Source organism: Ciconia boyciana, chromosome 3 (assembly GCF_034638445.1).
Source record: "Ciconia boyciana chromosome 3, ASM3463844v1, whole genome shotgun sequence".
Classification (NCBI taxonomy): domain Eukaryota; kingdom Metazoa; phylum Chordata; class Aves; order Ciconiiformes; family Ciconiidae; genus Ciconia; species Ciconia boyciana.
The window spans coordinates 108,368,701-108,388,356 of record NC_132936.1 but is presented as its reverse complement, the minus strand read 5'-3'; the positions used below and the strand labels follow the sequence as shown (position 1 = coordinate 108,388,356).

At 40.3% G+C, this 19,656-nt stretch overlaps 2 protein-coding genes across 2 annotated transcripts in view; one reads left to right on the top strand and one right to left on the bottom strand.

Annotated features, from left to right (window-relative positions):
• Positions 1-7,738, top strand: part of NVL (nuclear VCP like) — a 44,436-nt gene extending 36,698 nt beyond the window's left edge. Inside the window, exons 21-23 of the mRNA XM_072857014.1 lie at positions 919-1,007; positions 5,615-5,685; positions 7,486-7,738. Of these exons, the coding sequence (XP_072713115.1) occupies positions 919-1,007; positions 5,615-5,685; positions 7,486-7,530 (205 nt within the window). The 3' untranslated portion in view covers positions 7,531-7,738. The remainder of the gene's footprint in view (positions 1-918; positions 1,008-5,614; positions 5,686-7,485) is intronic.
• A 4,449-nt stretch (positions 7,739-12,187) lies between these two features.
• On the bottom strand, positions 12,188-18,759 carry DEGS1 (delta 4-desaturase, sphingolipid 1). Its single transcript, XM_072857015.1, has 3 exons — positions 18,600-18,759; positions 16,832-17,574; positions 12,188-14,621 (listed from the first exon to the last, which is right to left on the bottom strand). The coding sequence occupies exons 1-3, from the start codon at positions 18,679-18,681 to the stop codon at positions 14,475-14,477; spliced, it is 972 nt and encodes a 323-aa protein (XP_072713116.1). The 5' UTR covers positions 18,682-18,759; the 3' UTR covers positions 12,188-14,474.
• Between the last annotated feature and the right edge of the window lie 897 nt (positions 18,760-19,656).

Genomic DNA, 19,656 nt, shown 5'->3' with positions numbered 1-19,656 from the left:
TTTAAGTTGTGGACCCATATATACAATGATGATGAAAGCAAATTGGTTAAACAACCATAACCAACTTGTTCTGTCACACAGTTGAAAGCAATGTGTTTGACAAAGTAATGAGGGCCTATTTCAAGGTGTGTTTAGTTTGTCATTGTTTCATACTTGGGAAAGATGAGTACTTTTTCTCTTCCCCTTTTGCTCCCTGTCTTTTGGGGTGGGGGGTTGGGTTTTGTGGTGTTGTGTTTTTTGGTTTGGTTTTTTTTGGGGGGGGGGGCGGGGGGGGGAAGGTTGGGGTTCTGTTTGGGGGTTTTTTGTTTGTGGGGCAGGGGTTTGCTTGTTTGTTGGTTTTGTTTTTTAAATACAGCAGTATTCCTAGCATCCCCAAATGAAGCACGGGGACTTAATTGTGAAAATTTTCTTTGGTTCAATGACTTGCACGAGTTTGAAGGGTTGTGAAAAGTTCAACAGCTGGAAAAAAGTATTTAGAAAGATTGATCTGACTGATTTGTGGATACTGTGATTTTAAGAGCATGTTAACCGTTGATCCAGTTTTGAGAAAGCAATAATGGGTGACTCAAATTGAATCTTTCATAAGACTGATACAAAAAAAATGTATCACATTCCCACCAAGTGACACAATATTAATCAATCCTTTGGCATTTTCAAGGATGCTGGGTGGGGTTTTTGCCTCTTCCCTTGCTTCTTATGTATTTGATCTTGTGGCTAAAATCTGGAGGACGTCATTCCATAATAAAGGTTGCAGCATGGGGTAGTCCTTGGACCTCTTTCCAGTGTTCTTAAGGTGAACCTTTATGACAGCACAACCAGTCTCTTACCATCATTTGTAGTGTCTTGCCTTTCTATATGGCATCAGTGAAAGACGAGATAAATTTATCCTAAAATAACTTATTCTGTTTGTATCTGTAGAGGGGCAGACCTTTCCGCTCTAGTGCGTGAGGCTTCAATTTGTGCCTTGAGACAGGAAATGGCCCTGCAGAATACTAAAAGCAAGAAAGGTAAGAAAGCTTTACAAAAATCTTAACTGAACAGTGAGAAGATAAATGGAATGTAAAGTATTCAAGGTAGTTCAAGACAAGCATAAAGGTGTGCATGCTGTATATAAATGATTGATGACTTCTGAGCCAGACAAAATTTAAGTCAGATTTGTTTCAAGAACACATAAGCATCTTTGAAGTAGATGTAGCAGGGAGTACAGGAAAAAATGGTAATGCTGGCAGTTCAGCATAAATTCTTTTTCTAGAAGAATTGAACATTGTAACCTTAAAGAAAAGTTTATGCTAAATGGTAGTATCAACTGACAATTTATATACTAGACTGAATACATCTTTGCCAAATTTCCACATCCTTATCAAAGACTAATTATACTGACTTACTTGCAGATTTGAGTACAGTTGTAACTGCACACATACTGATCGCATACGTTTGGCACACAATTGTATTGTGTAACTGAATACATGCATCTAGTAGTAATGGCACTAGGAAAATCTGAGTGCCATTTTTTATCTTAGGCGTTTAGCTCATCAGTGTCTTTTGCCAGCACTTTAACAGTGCGCTATAAATTGTTTCAAGTACGTCTGCCCTTTCCATATCTCTCTGCACTTTTGTTTTAAGTTGTATTTTCCTGGGTTTTAAATTATTATTTTCTTCTGTGCAGATAGGAAAATGTAATTGAAAATTAAAACTCTTTTATATAAAATGTGTGTGTACCTAGATTTTTTTTTTCCCAGTAATTTCATTTCTTATTTTACCTTAAGTCAAAATGCAAAAGCTAAGATGGAATTGTGACTTTTCAGATTATGTCCTTGGAAAATATATTAGGCTTTCATTATGCCTCTGATTTCTAAGAACCATGATGGAATTTTAATGGCTTTGAATAATTCTTTTTGATCTGGTACGTATCCAGTCTCATCTGGTTTTTAACAACAGTAGGTTAACAGAGCAGAATGTTTGTATTTCTTGTTTTGAGGGAACTAGCGTGATCATTTAGAGGGGGAGGGGGAAGAAACAAACTATAAAAACCTTCACTGTTGTATGACTTCGTTACCCATTTTACTTGCTGTAGATGGAAAAAGCTCTTGAATTGAGATGGAAATTTCTGAATTTATCCTGTTTGTTTTTATAATTATCCAGAACACACCAGGCTTGATCAAAGATGTTAATCACTTGAATTCAGCCTTCACATTTAGGATTGCAGCCTAAGCACTTATTGTATGGATGTGCTGGCAGCCAGCAAGTCCATAATATATACATAGCTTGATCTGCATGTTTATAGCAGCTGCTTGTTTGGGATGTCCTTGGGTTTGGATTTCCAAGATGTCAGCCCCGGCTGGTATGAAAGTGTGTAAGGTGGTTTCTGATTTGAGACCTTGTTCATTTATAACTTCAAAAGAATAGTGTGTATACACAGACTGGAGAATTTCTTCCTTCAGTGTTACCACAGGACATGCACAACTGATTCCCCTCCCATGCTCTGTATGTGACTGTAGATGGGTGCTGTGTGTCCTTGTCAGTCAGTACCTTGGTATCACCTGGCTGAGATAAGGGCTGCTCCTTTCTATTTTGTAGAAACTGATGCAACTTCCTTGTTATACCTGATATTTTCCCTCTGGAATATGTGGCTTTTTTTAACACTCAGTAGTGGTTTGCTTGAAGGCACTTTTTTTATAGTGAAAGGTATCATCTTTGTGGTATTTCTTGTAAGAATCCATAAATTCTGCTTCCAACTTTAACAGTCCTCGGAGAGCTGATCACGTTAGTCACTGTGGTCTAGGAGTTGCCAGATATTGCAGCTTGGGGGGGAGGGAGGGAGACGGGGGGGGAGATTGGGCAGATTTTCAGTTTTATCAGGTTCCTCTGGGGTTCCTCATCACTGGCCAAGCATTTGACTGCCCAGAAGAGTTGAATATCATTTGCAAACCTGGAGTTGCCACTTCTGGCTCTCTTTTCCAACCACCAATGAAGACGCTGAATAAAACTGATTTCAGCACCTATGTCAGAGTGCTACCTGTTCCCTCTCCTGAAAAGTAACTTATGCTCTATTTCATATCCTTTAATCACCTTTCAGTCCACCAAAGGATCTTTTCTACAGTTCTTCGGAGTTTACCAGTCCTCTGGTGGCTATAACAACAGGTTACAAGATTTGGCCAGCAATTCTGCAGTTTCATAGACAAGTTCTTTCAGAACCTTTGGGTGAACACCATCTGGTCCTGGTGACTTACTGTTAACATCCTAACTGACCTATTTTAGTTTAATACTTCCTGTATAGTTACTTCAAATTGATCTAGTTACAAAGAATGCATAGGGTATGAGAATCTCTTGACATTTTCAGCTCAAAGACAAATGCAGAGAACTCATTGACCTTCTAAACTATGACTTTATCCCTGAATGTCCCTTTTTGTATAGTAATTTTTTTTTAAAAGATAGCCTGTGACCCCACATCACCTGCATAGTCTGTAAAGGTGATCCTCTTAAGCAAAGAGTCTATGAGACTTCTTGTTACAGCAGTTAAGAGCAAGTGTGGTTTAACAAGTGAGATTAATTAAAGTTTTGTATCTTTGTAGCTGAATTTGAAAAGCAAGATCTGGTCCTTGTTTTGATACTTTCAAATTAAAGAGGAAAGGGAATCAGCTATCCTTCACTCACCTGTGTAAACAGGAAAAATTTCTTATTTGGTGTTTTAAGTACTTAGTCTTATTTTTAAAAGAATATACCTGTTGATATAATTCATTATTTTATCATTATCAGGATAAATTGTTTTAATAAAACATTCACACCTACTTATTTAGACTAAATGGTTTTGTCATCAGAAATCAAGGCAAACTATGTGAATGCAAGTAGCCAAGGTACAGATTACTGATAGCTAAATTCTCCACAGTACCAAGCATTGTGCCTACTTTTACCATGCAATGAGCATGAAGTAGCCTAAGTTAGTTTCAATGAGAGGTAAACTTCTTTACCTAACAGTAGGTAAAAGCATGCTTATATCTGCCACAGCTAACTCTTAAATTAGTATCATAGACTGTTTTACCTTGACTTTTTTCTGATAATCACATCCTTAATGATGCTGATCTTCCTAGCTGATTAGTGCTGTTTTCTCCTTTCCCTTTCTTCCCTTCCTATAGTTGAGGTTATATATTGTTTCACAATTTGATTTAAAAAGTTATAGGCTTAAAAACAAAAGTGAAAGCAAAATTAAATTCTCATAGCTTCATTTTATTATTTTATGGAGTTTTGATGATTCATTCTTAAAGTAATTTGGCTTCTGTGAAAGACTTAAGTTGAACTGTTTTTTCTTTCTGTAAGTGGTCTTTCCTTGGAGAAACAAGTTAAAATACTGGTATTTTAAATTTACATCTTCATTTATACCGATATAACTTTATATGGTAATGGGAATCTTGAATAAGAGCTTCAGAGAACTGAGATGAGAGAGAGCAGTAAGGTTGTATGTTTAGTTCAGTGAACTTTAACCTTCATCTTTACTTTTAAAGTAGGTAATAATAATTGTAGACTATTTGCTTTTCTGTTTTATGCCTTAAACCAGTTCTCATCTTTAATTTACTGCCTTCCATCTGCTTTTAGTCTTTTGTGGTATCAGCAGAATGTTTTTGCTAAACTCAGACATCAAATATATTAATGAGAAATCTTAACTATTTTTTCATGTCAGCACATCCCATTTCACATTAGAGATGTATGCAAAGGTAGTGGCAGTACATATCTGTGGAAGCAAAAAGTGTCATAATGAAATACATTAAAATGCACCAAATTTACTCTAAAGACATACTTTTGTGTACCTCTATCATATCTGATACCTGCACATAATGTTAGCATTGTAATTAATCTGTATAGTAGTGGTATCTTGGGATTCTTAAGTCTCAATTAAACAAGGCACTTGCTTGTGAGAGCAGAGGAATCCATTATTTATTTGAGGTATGCTTATGTTTTAGCATACTAAAAAAAGCCTGTTCAAAAGGTTATGATTAGGAATAATTACTGTGTATAGCTGCATTAAGGTCAAAAAGGGGATTTGCATAAACTTAAGGACAGAGAGTTGAAAAAGTGAAAGCTTTCATCACTTCTGAGAAATGCCAGACAAGACAATGATATGAAGTCAATTATTTATGAATTGAGCATCCTGTAGTAGAATGGGAATGATAACAAAAATGGTTTCTAGGTACTTAACACTCTGTAGAAAAGCTTAATATATTTAATATGTATAGAAAGTAAAGCCCAGAACTGGAAGGGTTAAGGGACTTGAATTCTAACTGGATTTGAGGTAAACTGCAATTAACTTGGCATCTTTAAGAATGAGATTCTCAATATGCAGGTGGAAACATTAATACCTAAAATAACTTTATGAAACAAGTATCCTTTGGCTTAAGGTGCCAAGGGATAGAGGAATGAAGGTCTTGCCTAAGATCATAGACAGGAGGCTACATAAAATAAGAGTTCATTTGTTCATAACACTACTGAATTAGATCTCATCCAAGTGGCTAGCACATGCAGTTAGGTTTAATGAATGCTGCCTTGAAATACTTGCAAAAATCACTTGATTGTCACTTGCCTGCAATTTAATTTAGTAATTTGTTATGCTTTGTTCTTTAAGGAGAAATCAAGATTTCCTATAAACACTTTGAAGAAGCTTTTAGGAAAGTGAAATCTTCAGTATCAAAAAAGGTAAGAGTATGCAAGACTGATTACTCCCCTGGAAAGGATACTCTTTTTATGCTGGAGACTGGTGGGAATAGATAAGTTTGCACTACACTTGCATGCATTTCAAACAACTGACAGTACCTGTTTCTGCATTGAACAAACCTGATGTTTTTCCACAAGTTCAGAAACGAAAGTCTCCCTTTTCAGCTGCAGATGATGTATTGCAGGTACATGGATGACCATGCTATCAAGGTTATCTTTTAGTATGGCACCTTGGACTTCTCATTGACATTCCCAGATTAGTTATTGACCTGGCCCTAACCTCTGTCTGTAGAATTTTCAGTTAAAAGTCAGGGCCCTTAGAGTGCATTCCCACCTTTTTTCCCCCTAGATGGATGTGACACCCAAAGATGCTCAACCATTTCTGTTAATGTGCAAAGGACAACATTGAGATAGGACATAAAACACACTTTATCATCTTAGTTATTTCTTATCAGTCTTTTCATTATTTGCATTTGTCAAGGAAGTTTATTTTAAAGGTTTACTTATGACCTGTTCTTTTTAATGACTGAAGAGAAAAACTGTTCAATCATCTTAATTACTATAATTGAGAAGTTAATATATATAGGAATTTATTGCTGCAGAGCTTTTGTGTATAGGTCTCTGTGTGGCCAAGAGTATACTGCAGTCAAAATACATTGATATATTCACTTTGAACACTAGCCACAGAGGTTAACTATTTCCTTTCATTATTGTTGTACATTGATGGCCAGTGACCTTTTCTAAAATTTAAAAGTGATCTTTGGCTCCAAGACCCTTTAAGGATGGTGTTTGGTTGTTGATTTCTTCCCCTTTGCTAATCACTAAGCAAACAGTTCAGAAGCAACAACCACAAAAACTTAAAACATCTCTAACCTAGCAATCACTGGTAAGTATTAGGACATACTCCTTCTGGTTCTTAGGCATTAACCAGAAATGTCATTCTGCATCTCAAAGGCAGCTTAAATATCACATCTCAGAGCCCTATATTTCAATTATATCTATCTGAAGACTTTTCAGTTAGGCATTTTGAAATATCTTTTTGAGTACAAGATACTCATCTCCCACTTCAGATGCTACTTCATATCTGCTAGACAAATTCAAGCTGATAAAAACTCTCTACACATCTTCCTATGAATACCGGAAAATACAAAAAGCTGCATCTCACTGATTTAGTGCTTCTCATGCTTCCCTCCCATACACATCTGAGTTCAGTTAACTTGCTTTTGGTTTAATTGGTTGACTCAAGACAAACCAAAATAAGTTCTTAAAGCTATGGAGAGACATTACTTTCTGAAGCCAGTTATTTCAGTGGAAGTCAACATCTAAGTATTCTGTTCCTCAAAACTGTCATTCTGAGTGACTAGTGAAAAGGATTAAGGAACAGTTACAGTTGTTAGACTAGCAAAAGATGATCTTGTCTGTTCGTTTTGGCAGAAGTACATGGGGGAGTAAAGTGTCAATTCAGCAGCACCCCTGGCAAAGAGGACAGTACCTTCTTAGTAAAGCTGCAATCTGAACCTAGCATAGCAATATTAAGTATAAAGAAGTCTGCCAAAGGCTTCTGTTAATTACATATTATTGGTAACTATCACTGGAGAACCTCATTTATGAGTCGGGGTAGGGGGTGTTTTTGCCTTTAGTTTTTCGTTTGTAAGTGTTTTTAAATACAGCTAGTTTGTTTCACTTTCTTGTTAAATACTACATATAAAGTAACTTTTAAATGTTGCATGATTTTTTTACCATTGTCTGAAGTCTTTTTTCCTCTTATCTTGGCACTGCTAGGATCAAATAATGTATGAAGAACTGCGTCAGTCACTGTGCAGGTGATACTCTTGGACAATTCCCAAAAGAGACTTACTCTACATTGGTGGAAAGTTTTGTAATACCTGTGCCTGATTTGAAGAGGCAGGTTGGAAAAAGCCTGTACTAAATATCTCCCAGCTTTTTAAACTGTACCTGAAAAAAGGTTTATCATAACCTGCTGCTCTAAGCCATCCTTAATTTAACTATTTCCAGAATAAAAGATAAAAATACACACTTCCTGCTTATCACCATTGACATTTTAAAAATGAACGTTTTTAGTGCTAAAGAGCTAATACCATTCTGATATAATATTTGGTCCCCTTAATAAGAAATCCCTCAGAGGCAGAGGGGCTAACCCTTCCACAGTGTTTACATTGCTCAAATAGCAGTTCTCAACCATAAATGAAAATAGCCGTTTTCAAGAACAAGGACTCTGGAAGAATCACTGGAAGAACAGGGCTGTAAAAGTAGTCTGGGAAAGTGCTGTACCATACCATTAATCATGCCTTTCCCAGATACAGTGACACATGATGATTGTGCCAGCACAGGTTCTCAGAGCTTCTAACAGCTTCCCTTCACCTTATCAAAAGAAACTATCCAGAGAGGGCAAGCTGTCTTAAAGTTATCTAGGAGAGAGTAAAGTTTGGAAATCTGAGAAGTGCTATGATATTACGATTTAACAGCCACCTAAGAAATATTTGAAACAGCAAGAGTTATCTAACAAGCTGGTTCTTAATTTTTTTTAAAAACAGACAAATCTACAACAACAACAAAATTCTATTGTGGGTTTGAATTTCTTAGCTCAAGTGTTTTGATATCCTCTGGAGGAAGGAAAATGTTACTGTTTTAAGAAACAGGCCAAGAGCCTCAAGCTTTTTTTTTTTTTCTTTTAACTACAAGAAATTCTATCTTGGAAGGATGGTCATAACTTTCAGTACCAGTCAACTGGGAAGTATTGAGTTAAGACTAAACACTGAAATGTGACAGATACTGAGCAACTAATTTCTGAAACCTACAAGCCTTCGTGGATTTTTACCACTGTCATGATTCTACAAAGTTCTTTGATCAAAGATAGGAACCGAGATTAATGACTAGTCTTATTCTTCCTAAAAGCACTGCAACCATCAGTCAAGGATCAGAACAGGAAATGGATTATTTCTGCTAAAAGACTTTCCATGAAATTTGCTAAGTTTGATAACACCTAACTTTAAAAATTATTTAAAGTCATGAAATTTCCATATAAAACTGTAAAATAGCTTTTGTAAGCAACATTTATTCTGTAAGCATGCCCCCTACTTACTTTAACATTTAAGAGGAAGGATGTGACCCTGAACAACCTGATCTTACTTCAAGACTGACCTTGCCTTGAGAAGGAACAGCACCTTACAACTTAAATTCTTCTCTGAATTGCCATCTGACAAAAGATCTTGCACATTTTTCCTAAAGGTAAATGTGGAAGGCTATTACAAATAACTAATCACCACAGACTTGTGTTTTAAAAATATGGACATATGGCATCCTGTACTTACCACTGTGATTTTTGCACAAATGATATGATATTCCCTCCCTCTTCTAGGGAAGCCTGAGACTTGGTGACTCAAGTTGTGGCCTGTATGACTAACAAGTGAAGTCCCTGCATATAAAGCAGAAGCTGTGTCTGCTTGTAATTGTAAATCAGGCTTGGAGCTTTAGAAATTACTGTGGTTCCCAGAAATCCAAGATGAAGGATCATCATTTTATCTCAAGAGTAGTTTCACTTGTACATGTTCATTACTGTGAGACAGTGCAATTAGTACCTATCAGTTAAGTGACTAATTTTAATGTAAAATCATAACTAGACGTCATGCACAGAGCTATATACAAGAACCACCTATGTCACAAACTTCTTCCTGTTTTAGCTTTACATCTACAACTTTACAGTTTGGGGTTTTTTACCACCTTTCTTAAATAAAAGGCTTTTGCTTTAGAGGAAGCCACAACTGTGCCAAAGTAGCTGTAAACCCTTTCAGTACAATAACACACTCAATTCACTTGAGTGTTTGAGTTGACCAATGAAAAAAGGATCAAGCAGGAGCTCTGTGAAACACAGTACATGCTACCTTCAAATATCAATTTTGAAACTGTCAGCCATTTTACCTTTAGATATGGTAATTCTAAAGGCCATCATTGTTTTTTATCTGCCTGTGGCATGCATTGGTTTCAAAACAAATAAACTGTATATAAAAACTTCATCAGGGATAAAAAAAGTCTACCTGTGATACAACTTCAGTGATACAATTTAGAAATATTTGTCATCCTTTCTTGGGAAGAAGATGTGGCAAGCAAGCCACTCTTTACAGTTGAAAATAACCACATGAATGATTTCTCCTTTGTTGCTATATAGAGGAAAATCCTGCTACCATACTTAAGGATACCTGCAGTTGATGAGCTTATGAATGAGTAAAGTCCTTCAGCCCTGGCATATTCACTGAAGAATTTTCTCCTTTCCCATTATGATTGTATTATTCCTGTGTATATATGGAACAAGAAAGCAATGTAGGTAGGACTTGCAAGGCAAGACTAAGGAAGAAATACTATTCAAGTAGTAGTAATAACAGTACTACTATTCAAGTAGTAATAACAATATAGTCTTGTCAAGACTTCTAACACAAAACATATGTTTAATATATGAAGTGTCTGATGATCATTCTCGTTAACATGTGATAGTGGAATAGGAAGTGGGGTGCAGGAGGGTTTGAATTTACAAGAAAATCTGAAGTTAAGTTGAAAGGCAGAAAAAGCCAGACAAGTCAAGTGTCCATATCCTGTTTGCTTACCTTGTCTGGGCTACATGTGCATCAAGGAACAGACAAGGGTAGGCAACTATTTGACTGTTCACACAAGGAAGTGCTACACCCACTCTGCTACTTTTTCTTGTGGGAAATTCTGCTCAGGCTATAGTACTTATCACTGAAGAAAACTTGATAAGAGATAAATGGCAAGATCCCTTGTACATAGAAAAAGGGAATCACTTTAAGGAACAAGCCTTTTCATGCAATACAGGACCACTACTTTGTTCTGCATATGCAGCTACCACCCCTCCTAGCAGACATGCCTGGAAGAGGTTTTCCCTCTAGTCATCTTGTTTCTGTTGGGACAAGATCAAGAAATTGTTCATCATGCCATTCTTCTCTCCCTTTTCCTGAGGCTAGCCACATATCTAAATCACAATAATGGTTCTGTCCCAGAGCAGATTAAGCATGGATAGGGGCAGAGGCAGTGCAGGGAACTGTCAGGAGGAAAAAAAAATGCTGTCTTCATTCTTGGCTAAACAGGAAACTTTTTCAACATTTTTGTCCTCACTAAAGTCTAGTATAGACTGCAGGCTTGATTGTGAAATAGAGGATTTGATAAAAAAAAGAGAGAGATAATTGTATACATAGAGTTGCAGGTTGCTATACTAAAGGCACATCTTATATGATTTAGACATGCCTATTTGTCAGATTGCTTTCCTAGGACCTTGCAGAAGTAATCTTGGCAGACCCAGAAGTGGCTCCTGTGCTTTGCAATGTGCAAGATAAGGCAAAGCAAGTTCTGCTGTTTTAAGTCTTTTGAGACCCTTTCAAATTACAGAGGAGTACACTTTCCAAAAGCTGTCTTGGACCATTTATGCAAGATCACTACCTGAAAGCAACTTTTCTCCTGTTTGTCCAACAGGATTAGTATGGCAGCCTGCAATCTATAGCACTGACATTATTGGTTGTTGAACCTCATCATTAAATAAGGAATGAACAGCTTTAAGTTCTGCTGTGGCATGCCACTTCATCTGATACAGGAATAAATGCCAAGGAGGCAGAGGCTGAACCACTGAGCTCATTATCTAACAGAACCTGCTTACCTAGAACAGATCAATTTCTCAACATCTGTAGACTTTATGTGTTATGTGCTTGCTGGCTACACTTAAAGACTTAACTGGAAGAATTTAGAGACATAGAACCAAAAGTCTTTACTTTTCAACTGGCCTCTGGTTCCAGGTAGGAAGTCTTGTCCTGGATCTGAAAGTATGGAGCTCTGTAGCCAGAAAGATGCACCCATTTAACATGTTAATTGGCCACTGTTGTGGAACAGACAGGTTCAACAGCGAAACAAGAATGCCAGAAGCAAGAGTTGTTTTGAAAGAGGAATATGCCCACACCTGTCCTGTGGGAAAACTCATGCCTAGTATGATCAGACTCCAGGATGCATTACTTACTTCACTTAAGCACCTTCAAATAATTGGGGGGGGTGCCATGCCTTTGGACTAAACACCACATTATGACTGGAGAAAACTAGTTATTCATTTAGACTATATATCAAACACACCCCAAGTAGTCCAGATGGTCTTATTTCCTTTTACCAGTGGTTCAGAAATGCTTTAACTGTTTGTTTGGGTTTTTTTAGGGATTAACCTATGCTGCAATATAGGTTAACTTTCAGTTGATCTGCTTCTGGCAAAATCCTACTACTGAAGTTAGATGCCAAAGCCTCTTGTGTATTACACAGGAGTTATATGCCTAAGAATGGTGGTTACCAATGCTTGCAAGAATCAGGCCATGGCTTAGATCCAAACATAAATCTCACTGGCTCAGATCAACCTACTCTATCAAGTGTTCACCAATAGATAGCTAGTATAATATGTTTCAGAAAGATTATGGCAAGCATAGGATATCTCCCTCAGAATTCCCCTATTCTTGGTTATAAATACCCCATTTTCACTTTAAGAATCAGAGTTGGAAGGGAAGATCATAGTCAAGACACCTTAAAGCAGTATTTGCAATTTTAAACAAGAGATGGCAACTTCAGTCCTCTTTAAAAGCAGGAATTCACACTTGTATTACCCATTGGGAGGACAGCAAAGGGCATCAGAGATTCTATGAAATAGGTAACTAAGCCCAAGTATGAAAGTTAAACTGAGCTCTCAGTTATCCTAGATGAATACTTCAGATAAGCAATTTCTCAACTTTAGGCTTTTAGCTGTAAAACACTTTTTGGAGACACCTCCCATCCTTCATTCAGCTATGGCAAGCTATCAAAGAAATTTAATTCCACCATTCACTTCTTAAATTGAGAAGCGGTCACGCAGAAGTGGCTTAAAAAGAAAATGTTTTACAACTTAAGCCTATTCAAGTCTTTCAGCCAAAATCAATTTTCTTCCCAGTAGAAAGGCAAGGCAGCAATTCTTTACAGTTCATCTATACCACCACTCAATAGAACAGCTCTTGCATCTGCTTTAAAAATACCAATTTTCTCTAAAGCTTAAGTCCTTCAGCATTAGGGGACCAGTCAAAAATTCACCCAATGTTACTTTAATCTTTGCTTTTTAATTACAGGTAAAAATACCAGATGACTTATATTTTGACATTACTCTATACCCTGAGCAGTATGCTGGCTAGCTAGCACATTACTGGCATCACTTTGTAAGTGATTGGCACGCTTTCATACCATATCTTTTACTTAACCATAGATAAGGGCCCATGCTTAAAAAACCCCCCACACACATTAGAAACAGGACTACAGTCAAGTGAGGGTTAAGATGTACCAACACATTCTTCTCAGGCACTCAGCCTCTTCCAAAAAAAACCAAACCACAAAATGCAGGAGCTGGAGGCATCTAAAAATTAAGTTACTTATAGCAAACCAGTGTGGACAGTAGCTGAAACTTCCACCTTCATCATATTCCATCTTTCAGGTAAGTGAAGAACATACTGTAGGATCACCATTTAAGGGTGATTTGTAGCCATCTTTGACAGCTTAAAACCACCATCAATGCATTAGATGATAGAAGGCAAATATACTGTGCTGAGGTATGTAGAGATTCATTCTTCAGGGTTCAGCAAGTTATCTATTCTCTGTTCCCAATTTTAAAACTTCCTAAGCAGTAAGTTTGGTGTCACCACCTGTGCTCTCACCACATCTTAATATGAAAGACAGACAAGTGTTTATGTAGGATACTGTAGGTTTGGAAAAAAGAGATCACTTAGCAACACTTCTGTGTATGTTATGTGACTAATATACTTGTAGCTAGCCTTGTTTGCCAGAACAGTATCTACTTCAATTGATTCAGTTTTCTATACAAGCCAAATTTCCAAATGAGTAAATATTAGAGTTAGCATTTAAAACCATGGTAACAGCAGAACCAACTACAAGCAGCCTAACAATTTTTCTTTGCAGATCAGGAAAAAAACCAAACTGTAACAAGATTTTTCAAATATGAAAACTAATTAGTTATATTGTTACCTAGTGGCTTACACAATACAAGTCTACATGCTAGCTGCTCAAGCTAACACAAGCAGCTTAGGCAGTAGGTGGGGACCCATAAAGTTGGCAATTCCCCACCTTTTTACAAGGAAGTCACTCAAGCCATTTCCATGCCAATTTCATTCTGACAGATTGTTCCTTTAAGGTACTTTCAGTAGAAAAGGTAGAACTTTAAAGCAGTGCTTCAAATGACACATTACATATTTAAACAAAAGCAGACTTAACATTTCTGTGCAAATTTAGTTCTTCCACCCGTAAGTTAGGAAACAGGTTCAACAAGGTTTAAGTTAACAAATCATGTTAGTTTAGAATTAACAGGTAAGTACAGTATTTTAACACTACAGTCATCCAAATAGCATGTTGTGGGCAGTGTACTACATTGAGAACTTTTAAGAGTCAGACAGATATTTTATATAGATTTAACACCTGCAAAGTAAATTCTGTAACAGAGTGATTTAGTATTATGCATATAACACTGATCCTTAGGCAAACATACACACATTAAACCAATGAATCTGAGGACTGTGAGGAATGTTATAGCTGGCAGGAGTCTGCTACAAAATCCTTAAGGATGCATTGCTATGTTGCTGTAGATCTTAATTCAGGACACAGGTGAACATCTTTAGCAAGAGACCTTATACCAGCCACTTTAAAGCAAGCAGACATTTCAAAGTTTTTTGGTTGCCAGAAGTTTAATCTTGCTTCACTTCACCCTTTAATTGCCTTTTCATGCGTGAATATGGGCTGATTGTGTCATCCATCACAAAGTCATACAGTACTTTTATCCAAGAGTTATATTGTGGCAGGTTGTCATAGTATTCAGCTGCTATTTTCTTCACCTAAAGAGGAGATACAAGGTTTATTTACTATTTATATTAGCACCAATCGTGACAGCTTTACAGTCCTCAACCTGTAACTTAACATAGCACACAGTTTCATTTTAGGTGTTAGATTCTACAGGAAAGGCAACTAGTGCCACAATGTGAAAGTTTCTTGAACGAAAAAGCAACTCCCCAGTTGTTAAGTAAACGTGAAACTTTTATATTGAAGCTAACCAGAACAAATGCTGTTAACACTCTGAAGTCTGTTCACTGCGCTACCTACAGAATGATGTAGCTCACAAAAGCAAGCAGTTTGGTTGCTAGTGGAAGCAGGTGACTCCATTCAGTGCCGACTCCTAGGTATACAAGTATCACTGAAATGGATGTTGTAAATCCTAGGAAAATATGTTTAACACAGCTATTTTTATATGTAGTTTCAAACCTCAGCACTCGGGAGAAAAAACGTCTTATCTCTGAGAAACATCTTGTTTCTGAGGACAGACATGAAAGAATGAATATAAACTGCTTGCAGACTTTATTCTCAGATGTACATGCTGAGCTGGAGTTTCAGTTAGATACCCTTACTGATATTTAAGGCCAACCACCTAAAGCCTTAAAAACCTGAACAGAACAAAACTGATTTTTCACTAAATTCCATAGCTTTAGACAGAAGAAAAATATTAATCTGTATAAGCAATAAACCCAAGATATTTGCATGCCTGGTTTGGAGCTGAAGATTGTTCTGATCTGTCATCACACCCATAGAATAGTGCATCTATCCAGTATACTTTTATTCAACAGTAGTTATTCTCAGCTCACCAGTACCCCAGCTGGAATCAAGTGTTCAGTACTTCAGTGATCTTTAGCACACAGCATAGCAGAGTCCAATCAAATTAACTACACTGTTCTAAAAGAAGGCTTTGTTTTCATACCAGAGCTGTGGATTAAGAGTCCTGTAGCAGAGCTAGGTATTTATCTCTGCAATTAAATACTTGAAAAAAATTATTCCCTATTTACAGCTCAAGTACTGCTGCAAGAAGTGAAATGCTGGTTCACTAGCACAGATCTAGGTATCAAAGGTGAGTTAAAGCAGCTTTAGCTGTATTTGAAAGATGAAATCTATGAATAAGAGAAATCATCTGTCTTTTTCCAAAAAAAAAGAACCAAAACACCCCAACAAAAAGCCAAAGTCTCAACAAACCAATTACAGAATTTAATGGCCCTGCTAAAGAAGTGCTGGAGTACTTATTCCATCTACAGTTCTACCACTGACAACAGAAATAACAATCAAGTTTAGACTCCAAAGGCATGAGCTTACAAGGTCTTGCAATTACCAAGTGCAATAACAAAGCTACAACACCAACACCACTGCTGCTGTCAAATTGCAAATTTAGTGTCTGATGAAAAGCACTTCACTGAAGATGAGTTTTAGGTGTAACCCTGGAAGCCTGTGTTCCCATGCTCCAACTGGGAAACATGTATACAATGAGAATTAAGCTCCTGCTAAAAAGAAACCAGCAAAGATTGAAGCAGGGAGGAACCAGTTTGAAAATTCACATCTGTTACTCGTGCAGATGGGACAGGTCTAGGTCTTAGCTCTGAAGCCTCAATTCTGTCAGTGTACAGCTGATACTTACTTAGGGTTCAAAGGTTCTCAACTAGAGGAAACTGAGCTGCTCCAAAATAGAAAGCTGTTAAACATTTGTCAACAGTACAACAAACATTAGCAGTACCTCAAATAATCTCTTTTCCCCACCAGAGAATGTCAGTGATAGAAGAGACTGAAGCATAAGCATGCATTACAATACTGTCCTTAAGATTTCAAAGAGCCAACAAATCTCTGAAGGTATCTGCAACTTTTTAACTAGTTTTCTGCATAATTACAAACCGAAGATAGAAGGCTGGTTGTAATTACAGAAAACTACAAGTTAGCACAAAGCGGAAGACATGTTCCTTCCTCTCTCCTTTTATGGAAGGGGCTTGAGCAACTAGCACACTGGAAGCTTGTTCAGGATACCACTAAAATGGTAAGTAATTACCCCCTTCACCACTCCACTTAGAAATTGTTCTGGTTTTTGTTTGGGGGGTTTTTTGTGTTTTGGGGTGGTTGGTTTTTTTTTTTTAAATCTCCCAACTTCCATTCTTCTAACTATTAGTGTTCTACCTGATTTTCAAGTTAAAGTAGGGCTTATTTCAAGAAAAAGTAATAGCCTTGGAAGTATACTTACCAGTGGAAGGCTCTTGCCAGGAATATTGGGGAAGTCATGATGTTCATTGTGATAGCCAACATTAAAAGTGAGCAAATTAAGTGGCCCATAGTAGGAATAAGTCTCATGTCCTTTTAAAAACATGTAATGTTCAGCTATGAAGTGTCCTGAAATTGGGTGCAACCCAAGTCCAAGTACTGAACCAGCAAGCATGTAAAAAGTGGATTTGACTCCCCATAAATAATATATCACGACATCAAAGGAAAGCTGAGCCAACAAATTGATTATTTCAAGTCGAGTAATGGGTTTGGGATTGATGCAGAGAGGTCTAATGGCATAGAAAAAAGGCTGAAGAACAATCCATATGAACTTCCTAAAACGGGTGCAGAAAAACCAGCCTTCAAAATTGGTAGGAATGTCCACATCAATTCCATCGCCTCCTAAGTAACGATGATGATCCATGTGGTATCTCTTGAAGGATATGGAGTATGGGAGACCAAGAGGGAGGTTGGCAAATATTCCAAACCATCGATTCCACATTGCTTTGCTGTTGCCAAAGGCACTATTGTGAGAGATCTCGTGAATAGCCAGAGTCATGGAGTGGCTAATACAGCTTCCAAAAACATATGCCCAGAAGATTACCCATTTCCAGTCCAAGTCTTTAACTAGATAAAATGCAGTCAACTGTGCAAGGACCATCAGCACAACCACCCAGATCAAGTTATAGTCTGGCTTCATCAATGCTTTTATCTCTGGATGTTTAGCTGGATGGGAAAAAATTAAATGAAAAAGGAATTATTCAGAAGCTCTTCTCACAGCCAACTATCCCAATTAGATTACAAAAGCAGATATAGTCTTTTCTTCCCTTTCTCCCAGTTAGGATTTGTCTGCAAAGGTAATGAAACACCACCTTTCCAGTTGTGACATTTATTGCTATAATGAATCCTTTAGAATTAAATCACTTAAGCATTTTTGTGTTGCTCAGCAACTAGACCTGTATATGGCAAGCACCAGCACGACCTCCAGCCTATCCAGGAAGGAAATGGCTCCGAACTGACAACCCAACAGTAATTCAGAAGGGCTCAAGTAACCTCAGGTCCGATTTAGGCATCTTACTTGAAAATATGGTTATTTACTACCAATGTTGGGTGCCGCAATGACCTCTACAAACGACACACGATCTATTTATAACGACCAGCAGACACCTTCAGCTCGTTTCCTACCCACACGAAGGGCTCTGCGGAAGCGGGCAGCTCCAGGAGCGGGCGGGGAGCGGCCCGCAGCCCCCACAGGGAGGGGTAACCGCGCCGCCCGCATCGCTGTCCGGCAGCGAGGCGCTCCCCAGCTGCCTCCGGCGCCGCTCCACAGCTGCGAGGCGCTCGCTTCGAGCCTCAAAATGGAAGCCCGGGCCGCCCGCCCCACGTTTCGGGGCTCGGGTTCTGCCCCCGCAAGCGGCGAGCCGCCCCCCCCCCCCCCCGCTCCTTCCCCTCCCCGCCAGCGCCGCCAAGGCGGCGGCTGCCGCCTCCACGTACGCGGCCAGCGCCGCTCCCCTCACGCGGGCTCGGGCCGACTTTGGCCCCGGCCGCACGCCTCGCCGCGCGCCAGCCGCCCCCCCCCCCCCGCCGGAGCCTCTAACGGCTGGCGGCAAGGGACTGGCCTTCCCCGCGGCGCCCCCCAGCCAGGGCGGCTGGCAGCCATTTTGTGGGGTCGTCGTGTCCGTTCCATCCCCCCCCCCGCCACGCAGCCGGCGGCAAGGAGCGGCGGCACCGTCGCCACCCTGCCTCCTCACCCAGGATCTCCTTGCGGCGGTCGGCATGAGGCTGGTCCGTGTAGACCCACTCGAAATCCTCTCTGGCGACGGTGTTACCCATCCCGGCAGCGCGGCGACCCCCGACCGCCCAGTCCGCTCGCTCCCCCCCTCGGCTCCACTCCACAGCACCCGACCCACGGCGCCCCCCGGCACCGCCTTTTATAGCGTGGCGGGGGCGGCTCGGCGAGTGTCCCGCCCACCACCCTGTCTTCTTTCCCCATTGGCTACTGCCGGCTGTCAGGGCTGACAGGTCCCGCCCCCGACGCAGCGTCTCGCCCCACGCCCGCCGGCGGGGGCCCGGCCGGGAGGGGCGAGGCGCCCGGCGAAGCCGTCGCCTGAGGGGCCGGGTGGCGGCTGCCGCCCTCGGCCGCTGGCGCCTGCGCCGGGCGGAGCCGCGCTGCTGCCCAGTGGTGCGGCGGTGGCGGCCGGGAAGGCGCGGGCCGCCCATCAGCGTCGTGTGCGTGTGCCTCTTCAGGGGAGAGCTCCCGCCGCTCTGCCCCGGGGCCGCCCGGGCGGGCTGCGGCTCCCCGGCCTGCGCGCTGGAGGCGGCGGGACTGACTTATTCCGCGCCCGCCGCGGCGTGGCAGGCTTGCGGCCAGCGCCAGCCGCCCTGCGCGTCCTTGGCGGCCGCCGGGGGATTCCCGAGGGGCCGGGGTGAGGGGTGAGAGGGGCCGTGACGCGCTGCCGCCTCAGGGAGCAGAGCGCGGGGCGGGAGCGAGCCTCTCAAACCGGCACTTCGCTGCCTGCGCTGTGGGTGCCTTTAATAACGCTGCATGCATAACTAATATTTAAGGAGGGAGAGAAAATTCTCGGCTTGTAACGCCGGCCCTGCCTCCGGGAGCCCTCCCGCGCCGAGGCGCTGGGGGAACCCGTAGCGGCTCCTTCACCGTGGTAGCGAGGACGAGCTGGCCTCCAGGAAGCCGGGCGGGTGAGGCCTCACCAGCTTCATGTTCACCCACCCCGCCTCCCCTGCTGTCCTTCCCGCTGCCTTTAATGGTGTTTAGACAGCTGTGACTGCCTGGGAGATTTCTGCCCC